This window comes from Mus pahari, chromosome 9, assembly GCF_900095145.1.
Source record: "Mus pahari chromosome 9, PAHARI_EIJ_v1.1, whole genome shotgun sequence".
Taxonomy (NCBI): domain Eukaryota; kingdom Metazoa; phylum Chordata; class Mammalia; order Rodentia; family Muridae; genus Mus; species Mus pahari.
In genome coordinates this window covers 42,576,153-42,586,033 of record NC_034598.1, presented here as the reverse complement: position 1 = coordinate 42,586,033, position 9,881 = coordinate 42,576,153, and the positions used below count along the sequence as shown (strand labels likewise).

Here is a 9,881-nt window from a genome sequence, read left to right as displayed (position 1 = left end):
AGCACTCTGTGAGAGAGCAGTTCAGTGTGGCCTCCAGGCTGGGCCAGCAGCACCTGGGTAGCCGCAGTGCGGGTGGTTTCCACAAAGCCATGATCCTTAGACTTATAGGCCACACTGTCATGCCAGCGATAACTTTTCTGAATCTTCAGGATTTGATTTCTCAAGGGCCATGGCCCTCGGGATTCACCTTCTACGGATGCTTATTGTCTCCTGACAGCTTTGTATCCCTGCTCTGAAGTCATGGCTTCCTGCCTGTCTGCCTCACCAACTTTTCCAACTGTTGTTCCCAGATGCCCTATCTGGAGACTTTGTGTCCCCAGGGATGGCCCGGTACTCACCTACCAGCCTGGGTTATCCCTTCCTACTTCCTATCCTGCCTTGTTCTCTGGGTTCTGGGCTGGACAATGGATAAGATCTCTTTCCCTCTGCAGAATGCTTTTCTGCCATGGAGCCCTCTCACACCCAGGTCAGTTTTCAGTTAATGTGGCGGGAAGACCCAAAGAGTGTTCACATCACCGGTCAGCCTGTCTTCTTCCCCTGCAGACTGGCTTGTCCCTTCTAGGGAACCTTCAGTGTAGCCAGAGTAGTGTCCAGGAGCTTCCACAATCTGCACGTGCACACACACACACACACGTGCATACACACACATATACACACAAATGCACACATATGCATTTCCACTACATGTAAGCCAGACAGACTCAGAGATAATGTTACACTCGTACTCACATGCAGACACTTAGAGACATGCACTACATTTCTGCACACGTGCACCTGTCGTTGTACCCATCCCTCATTCCTGACCCACTGTGTCTGTGGTCTTTGGAAGGAGTGTTAATCTGCACTGCACCCCTCCCCCAGGCCTCTAGAGGCAGTTGCCTGCTTAGAGGTCTCTTCTGTAGCAGCATCTATTTCTTGACTTTTCCAGAATCCAGATGTGGCGGCTGCTTTCCCGGGATTCTGAGGAATTTTGCAGCTCTCTGAACTTGCAATGGACCCCTTGGCCTTGTACACCACAGGCTGAGGGGACTCTGACATGGGTCCCTGAGTGCTGGGATCAGAGGAAAGGATTTGCTTTGGAAAGGGCCTCTGGGTGGTACCAAGGGCAAAGCTATGGGCATGGGTGGGTGGGAGATCTGAGGGTCGGTTGCATCCAGGGAGCTCTGGCAGGGGAGGCCCAGGCAGTGCTGAAAAAAATCCCATGACTCCGTGGGAGTCTAGCATTGGGCTAGCAACAGCCCTTATGACATTATCTTTACTCAGGACATGGGCCACTGGGAGGGGACCTCAGCCTCCACGTGACAGGACTTTCAAGGGCATTTTAGTTGGTTCTTACAGTGGTTGGTTGGTGTGGTGGGTCCTAATCTGTTTCGGAGAAGGGGCACTGAAGTTCAGAAGGAGCGATGTGCTTGCTTAGTGGTGGCCGGCTTCTGGCAGCCTGGGCTGGAATCTGCATCTCTGATGGCTGGCCTGGACACTGTCACTTGGGAGCTGGGCCTTGGGGTGCTGTCAAAACAAAAGACCAGAGCTTGGTTGACTACAGATGGAAGAAAGGCCAGCCGCCAGGGTGTGAGGCAAAACAGACCGGTTCATGTTCCTGAAGCCTGTCTGCATGGCCGCCACAGCCAGGGGCAGGATGTTTCGAGCTTAAACTGGCTCTGCCCTTGTAACCATGGCAACAACACTGCCCAGAAAGGGAGCGGACACCCAAGTGTCACTGGGTGACATTAGTCATCAGAAGTAGCCATGTGCTCCTGTTGGAACCAGTGGAGGCCATCTTACCCCCTCCCTTATATTCTGTACACACTGAAGCAAATCTGCCACCTAAGGGGCCTGAAGCCACAGTAGCAGCCAGCCCTTAGGGAGGGGAGACTCAAGCAGAGGAGAGGTTGCTATGGTTCACCTCACTTGCCCCGAACACAGTGGATCCTGGGATGGTTTGACACATGCTACTTGGCCCTCAGGGGCTCTAATGTTCAGAGTTGGTGTGAGCAATGGACAGCTGGACCTGGGCCTCACCAGGTCCCCTCCATGGTGGACAAGAGTAGGAGCCCTTGGTGTCTCCACTCTCTCAGACTTGGCAAGGTGTGAGCTAGTGGGAGGCTACAATTCCCTCAGAGCTCACGTTCCAAGAAAGGTCAAGACGGGGTGCATGGGTTTAGGGGTGCTGGCTGGCTCAATCTGTTGTCAGTGTCTAGTGCTATGGGCAAGGACCTGCGAAGGAGGTTACCTCTGTCGCCTGTGGGTGTGACATCCCCTTGGTGGACATATGGGTCATCTCCCCGGTTATCAGTCTGTTGCAGAGGTTGGTGTCTGACCCCACCTTCTTGGGCAAATGCCCCCATGTGGTCTCCCCGCTTGTGTCCGCTTATAGGAGCAGGTGGAGCAAGGTGGGGCCTCGCCGTGCCAGCAATTCGGGTTGGTGTTACTTCTCCACTAACCCACAGTTTAAAACATGCAAAGCCACACACCTTCAGCAGTCACTTCATACACTGTCTGTCTTTCATGGTCCCTGGTCATTGCTTACACCTTCAGAAAGTTGCTCCTCACCCCAGGGGGCAGGGAAGGTCTAGAAACATTCATGTGCCATATTTGGAACTTGAGCCAGCCTTCCTTCCTGTCTACCTTCCTTCCTTCCTTCCTTCCTTCCTTCCTTCCTTCCTTCCTTCCTTCCTTCCCTCCCTTCCCTTCCTCTCACCCTCCCTAATTCTCTTGGTACTCAGGATAGAACGTAGGCCCCAGCACATGATTAGCAAGCAAACAGGCACTGCACTACCAGGCTGCAGCGCCAGCCCTGTAACTTGGAGCTTTCCAGATAATCACACCAGCCACAGCTGTGTGTCTGCCAAGGGCAGGCTAGGAGCTGAGGCTACTTCCTCCTGCCCAGGGCCTCTGTTGAGTTCTTTTTGAAATACTCTTGCACCCTCTGAGGAAAGGTGGCTCTTGGATTTGGATGAGAGCTACCTAAAAATGACACACATATAGGGTCACAGAGGCCAGGTGGGGACCAGGATGGGAAGATTTGTCTGTGTATTTCCTGTCCTGCTTTCTGATTTTGTGCCTTCCTTAGTTCCCATCTGGGAAATGTGGACAGCTTTAGCTAGCTACTTCCAGGATGACAGGTAAACTTTGCACACAGTGCCACCTTGCAGAAGAATAACAAGAAAGATAACAACATAGCCTACCCTGTCCTCCTGTTTCTTTGGGCTCCTGGAGGTGACAAGTCTGAAGCCAGGTGACAAGTTTTGGGCTAAGGGCTTCCTTGAACCTCTCTTCACGGCCACTTTCTCATTATGCCTCAGTGCTGGTTCCTCTGAGGTGGAGAAGGGGAAGAGGAGAGGAGAGAAAAGGGAGGGTAAAAGTGAGGGAGGAGAGATGAGGAACAAAGATGAGAGGAAGGAAGGAAAGGGGGAAAAGAGGGGAGAGGATAGAGGGAAGGAAAAAGCGGAGAACCCAGGGGACATTCAGGAGACCAGTGGCCACTACAGGTGTCCTACCTCAATGCTAGAATCCATGCTTGCTTCTTTACACAGCAGAAAAGGACTTCAGGTCTCCACTGCTGACTGTGGTTCTGTGGTCATCGTTGACTGTCATTGTAGACCGTGGCACTGTAGCCATTGCCAACCGTGGTCCTGTAGTCATTGGTGACAATGACCTTGTAGTCATTGCCAACTGAGGCCCTGAGGCCGTCGTTGACAATGGTCATGTGGTCATTGCCGACCGAGGTCCTGTGGTCCTTGGTGACCGTGTTCCTGTGGTCATTGCCGACTGTAGTCCTGAGGCCGTCGTTGACCATGGTCCCGTGGTCACAGCCAACTGAGATCCTGTGGCAATTGATGACCATGGTCTTGTGGTCATTGCCGGCCGAGATCTTGCGGCCCTTACCGACTGAGGTCATTGCCAAGAAAAGGACTTGAGGTTATGTCATGGATAACTGGTCTTGTGGAGCAGGTTGGGAAAAGAGACTCAGAGACCTTGGAGGAAAAGAGATACAGCCACAGCGGCTGGCCTTGGAATGAAGAGTGAGATCATAAGTCAGAGGCTGCCAGTGGTTCTAAGAGCTAGAGGTATGCAGAGTCAGGTTCCTTTAGGGAGGGGCCATCTCGGTCAGCACTGCAGCCAGGAGCTCCTGTGGGCCTTCTGCTCTGCCAGACAGAGCTGAGCAAGCTGTGCTGGTTTTGGTCACTGACTTTGTGACAACACAATATCTCATCCTGCCTTCATGGTATTGCAAACATGACATGGGTGTTTGCACATCACCAACTTTCTGTCTGTCCTTTGACAGGAGGCAGAAGGAACCAGGCTCAGCTCTCAGAAGCCATCCTCAATCAAGAGGACCCATGCTTCCCTTTCTGCTTCTGCAGCCTCCCATCTGCCCTCTCGTGCCCTCCCACTGGACACACAGACCTTCCACAAGTTCTCCCATTCTCCTTCCTCGGGCTGCCTCTCTGCATGGCGTCTGTGAGCTCTGCCCTGCAGGTGCCTACCTGTTGGTTATCTGAGAGCCATGAGCTTTGGTTGGGAGAACCAAAGGCTCTGAAATGGAACTTGTGGGAGGTGGTTCTGTACTTGGTCATCAACCTGCAAACCTGTGAATGGCCGCCGGCCAAAGGATGCTTTCCTCTACCACCTTTCCCTGTAGCCTCACGGGAGTGACTGCAGTGCCACGGACCACCCAGTGCGGGGGTCTCCTTCCGTGGGAGAATCAGGGTCTTGGTACTCAGGTAGATAAGGATTCGGCGCAGTGACAGACAGACACAAACACAAGAGAGGTTTGAAGCTGCTGCGATTTGCTTTACTTTGCTTGCCGAGGTTATATACACTCAAATCAGGAACACAATTTTTGGCTACAGGCCATTACATGGAACATCTCATACCCCAAAGATAAACATTAACAAGTTATCTTGAAACCAGAAGAATAAAACAGGAAGCAGTTCTTGAGAATCATGTTGGTACCCAGACAGTGGTCTGCCTATTCTTAGAATTCTGCCAGCTGAGGCTTACAACATACAGTCAAAGTTTAACTCTAACTTATACCAACTTCACAATCTTATGGGCCTTCTGGCCAATTTGGAAATTTTGTGACCACTTCTATAAAACTCTCTTTAGAGAACAGGCTCTTATAATTTCTCCAGGATCTATGTATTTGCCTTATGAGATTGCTCTCTGACCTCTCTTCGTCATCACACACCAAGGAGGCCTTGCTCTGGCAAGTCACTCCATAAAATGTAATGTATAGTATAGAATTCTCTCTCCATTAATATTTACCCATCTATCCCCATTCTCATCATAGGCCCCTGTATAAGGTAAAGGTCCTGCAATTGTTCTTAACTTATAGGGTCCCCTGTACATAGGAGGGGCCCACCATCTGCCTCTAAAATAAACTCTTGCTCATCCAGTATGGGACTTTCAGGCTCCTTTAAAGCTTGAAGTCTATGACTATCAACAACATCTGGACTTTCTACAAATGATCCTGTTGCTGCAATGCATTAATCACATCCCCCAAATGTTTCATCCTTGATCAATCAAGGTAGTAATGATTTTATCAGAATCAGCAATAAGGGCCAAGAAGGTCACGAGCAAGAAGTAAAGAACACACATCACCCCACCGCAAATAGCAATTGCTGAGCCAGTGACCTCCAGGAGACTGGGTTCCGGGGAACACACGTCTTAGGTCTGAACATACTTTGTGGACTTTGTGTTGCATGTCACAGACTCTACCAGAGTTGGTGTGGCACTGCTGGGCAAAGGCTGGCAAACAGGAACATTGAGAGCAGACTGAGGAGCTGGGGATGGCGGCTGCTAAGGGAAATCAAGGAAGGGCGGCACAGCTGTAGGGGAGCCTGGGCCTGCTGAGGCCGTGGGCTAGGCAGGCAGGCCCAGGTTGAGCAGGTGACAAAGGTATGTGACCTGGATGGGTCTCACGGAACAGCAGACTTGTTAGACAGCATCCAAAGTGTGTAGCGTCTGCTCTTGCAGAAGGTTTTGGTGACACTCAGTGTAGGAAGAGGACCATCATGACTCAACTGTGAGGGAGTACTGTGCTTCATACTTGAGCCAGGCATGTGGGAGGGGTCTCGGGGCCCACTGCTCATGACAGAGTCCTTGGCTAGGATGGGTTGGAGGTGTGTGTGCATACATGTGTGTACATGTGTGTACCTATGGGAGGGTAGGCATATGAGTGCACATGCCAAGTACCTGACAGAAAGTGTATATGTATGTGTGTGGAGTATCTGGGACAGGGGGTAGAGGTGGATTAGGAACTGTGAGCTTGTGGTTCAGCAAGCAGCCTGGTCTGTACTGGGTCCCATCTGATGCAAAGCCAAGTTGCAGCCACCGGTGAGCATGCGGTGAATACGTGACTGCTTTCTGTTCCCCTCTGGCTTGCATTCAGCATCTGAAAACCTTGATTGACATGCTTCGCTTCTGTGTTTGCTTCCACTCAGCAGATCAGCCAGGGTCAGGGTGGCACCTTTGTGTGGAAGACAAGTGACGGTTGCCTATTCTGTGCCTACTTAGTGTTGGTGAGGAGTGCCGACTGCCTCCCCCTCCTTGGCGCTAGCTCCCTGGGTGACTGGACACTGTATCATGCCTCATACCTCAGAGGTTATGTGGCCATCACCTGAGTCAAGAGGGAAGATGATCTTGGGGTGGGGGTGGGGGTGGGGGGGTAGGACAGAGCAAATAACAGCCCTGGGCCAGCCTTGCCAGATGGGCAGGCTTAAAGGCCTTGGGTGGTCGGTTGTCCGGTCTAGACTTGAGCTGAGCTGATTCCTGCTCAGAGACTCTTGCCTGTTTGTGTCTGGTGTTCTCCGAAGAAGCAGAACCTGCACAGGCCTGTCATTCCCACCTCTTTGGAGGCTGAGGCAGGAGGATCCCAAGTTACAAGTTAGTTTAGGCTACAGAGTGAGTTCAAGGGCAGCCTGAGTAATTTAGTAGGATCTTGTCTCGAGATAAGGAAGGGGAGGGGCTTGAAATTTAGCTCAGTGGTAGAGTTACTTAGCCTGGCGTGTGAAGGGTCCTGGGTTCATGTCCAAATCATCATCATCATCATCATCATCATCATCATCATCATCATCATCAATAAAAACAGAGAGGGAGGAACTGGAGTAGGAGTGGGGTATGCACATGAGCAAGAGAATGGTAAGAACAAACAGGTGTCTTGGGGCTGACCCTGTGACTGAGGCGAGCAATCATGCCCTAGGCCAACAAAATGGGGACCTAGGGATGGTACAGGCACAGAAGTCCAACCTATGGACCTACAGGCCCCTGATCTATTCAGGTTTCCAAACAGATTGCACGAGACCCAATTGTCTGCATGACCTGACCTCAAAGTCAGATTAAAAGTTAATCTCCAGGCAGTATCAGGCATGAGCTCATAGGGGCTCACAGAAACGGAAGCAGCAACCACAGAGCCTGCCTGGGCCTGAGTTAGGTCCTCTTCGTAGAAGTTATGGCTGTGTAGCTGGGTGTTCTTGTGGGGCGACTCCTAACAGTGGGGGAGGGGTGTCTCTCTGACTCTTTTGCCTGCTCTTAGGACCCTTTTCCTCCTACTGGGTTGCCTCGCACAGTCTCGATATAAGGGTTTGTGGCTGGTTTTACTGCATCTTGTTATGCCCGGTTTGGTTGATGTCACTGGGAGGTCTCTTTTCGGAAGGGAAATGGAGGAGCAGTGGATCTGGGGGGATGCAGGGGAAGGGTAAGAGGAGGTGGGGAGGAGAGGCTGCCATCAGGATGTATTATATGAGAGAAGAAGAAAGAAGGAGAAGGAGAAGGAGGAGGAGAAGAAGAACAAAGAAGAAAGAAGAAGAAGGAGGAGGAGGAGGAGGAGGAGGAGGAAGAAGAAGAAGAAGAAGAAGAAGAAGAAGAAGAAGAAGAAGAAGAAGAAGAAGAAGAAGAAGAAGAAGAAGAAGAAGAAATAGTTCTTCTTACAAGAGCCCTCCAAACTGACACGCAAATTACCACAGGATGGAATGGAAGCTGGGTTCTCTGGTACCCAGGGTGGGGATCAGTCTCTCCCATTTTCCCATTTTGTGGGACGGGTCTCCTGCCTGTGTGCTAGGGAGCCCACTCTTAGAGTAACTGCAGGCTGCCAGCTCTGCCATAGTATTCTATATGGGTAACAGTTACACGCCCTAAAAATATTCCTCATTTGTCCGAAGTCCAACTTTCATTGAGCATTGTGTGTTTTTACCTGACACTCTTGGTCTACTCTTCTGGAGTCAGGAAATCCAGGGCTGTGCCCTAGCCCAGACACACAAGACCCTGGCTACCCATGGCCAGGTGACAAAAGATAGCCAGGCTCAGCATCAAGACAGCAGCTGCAGAGATGGGTGTGCACATGGTAGAACTCGTATATCTCCTTGTCCTGAGTCTTAGCCTATCTCATGGTAGAAGTTCTCCTGCTCAGGCTCACCCAAGTCGGCCAAGTCCCATTGACTTGGCCTCCCCACCCTCCTGGAGCACACATATCTACCAGCCATGGGTTCTAGAAGGACCCCAACATTTGGGAACAGAGGGCTCTAGTTGCTCTGAAAAATCTAAGCTGGGGTCTAGATGGAAGAGGAATGGGGTGGGCATTGTGTTCCTTCACAGAGGTGATCTGAATCCCTCTCGGCCTGAGACACAGAAGTGAAGGCAAGTGTGTAACCATCCTGACGAGGAGTGAAGAGATGCTAAGGAGACCATATTCTCCCTCATTGGCTATCAGACATTGAGGCAGTTGACCAAAAAGGAACTGGGATTTCCCCAGGCATCTGGTGCCGAAGGAAAGTCTAGCTCTCACATGTCAGTCAGAGGGGAGCTTGTCTCCCAGGAAGAGATTTCCCACAGTTCTGACAGCTTGTCAGAGTCCAGTGATGGATAGGACCACATCTTGGCTGGGATTGCTTAGTTACACAGACCTCCTGCTGTCTATTTAAACCTGAGGACCCCTGCGGAGTCACGGTGTCTTTTTGTTCCTCCTCCCAGTGTGGGCAGTCTTTTCTGTGTTCATCCTCACTGTCTGTGAATTGGTCTGTAGAAGACAAATGCTAGAACTTGAGTTGCCAAGGCCGTCGGGGCTCCAGCTCTGACCCCAACAGCTCTGGTGACAGGTACGTGCCTTCATCAAGTTCCGAGCTGAGAGGATCAGAGCACAAGGGTGGCAGGGTGGTCCTTCGGAGAGACCCCTATTGGTTTGGAGGGACTTGGGCACCTGCTAGGGAACTCTTAAGGGTAGAGCCACTGGAACCTCTTTGGTGGCACCTCAGCCTCTCTGGGTTTGGTGACCAGTGGCAAAGCAGTGATGGCTGAGAGGGACCCTTACTGGGATATAGTGCCACCACAGAGTACCTAGTGGCCCTTCAGTCCAGGACAGGTGGTGCCCTCCTATATATGTGTCAAGAGCTCCTGCAGCAGGACAGACACAGGTTCAGTGGCATGACTGTGCCACTGTACACAGGGGGAGGCAGGAGCTAATGAGATCCAGGTCTCCACAGGAGCCACTGAAGATGGGGGGCAGGGTTTATCTGGCTTTACCCATCAATATAAGGGGTCCCCAAACCGAGGCCTGCCCAGATCTCAAGGCCCACCCTTAACAGAATTTGGGCTGATCCGTGGACCGAAGCATCATCCTTGGATGTGGGTGTGGTTGCAGGGATGTGGGAGCAACCCAGATGGGAAAGGCAGGTTCTTTTTGGACCAGGAGCTGTATGGGAATTTCCCACCACAGCCCATAAGCAGGAGGGAGGTTGAGGGTCTTCAGAGACACATCCTGAAGTCACCAAGATCTTCGTTCCCACTGAGCCTGGGGACAGAGTCTACTGTGTGGGGAGCCGCCCTCACATTCGCCATTACAAGATAGCGCTGATTGTCCTGTGCTCTAACAAACAAACAAGGCA

At 51.5% G+C, this 9,881-nt stretch overlaps 1 protein-coding gene across 1 annotated transcript; it reads right to left on the bottom strand.

The window, feature by feature from the left end:
* Positions 1-1,221: 1,221 nt before the first annotated feature.
* Positions 1,222-4,147, bottom strand: LOC110327114. Its single transcript, XM_021205836.1, has 2 exons — positions 3,498-4,147; positions 1,222-1,497 (listed from the first exon to the last, which is right to left on the bottom strand). Exon 1 carries the CDS (start codon positions 3,896-3,898, stop codon positions 3,578-3,580), a length of 321 nt encoding a protein of 106 aa, XP_021061495.1. The 5' UTR covers positions 3,899-4,147; the 3' UTR covers positions 1,222-1,497; positions 3,498-3,577.
* Between the last annotated feature and the right edge of the window lie 5,734 nt (positions 4,148-9,881).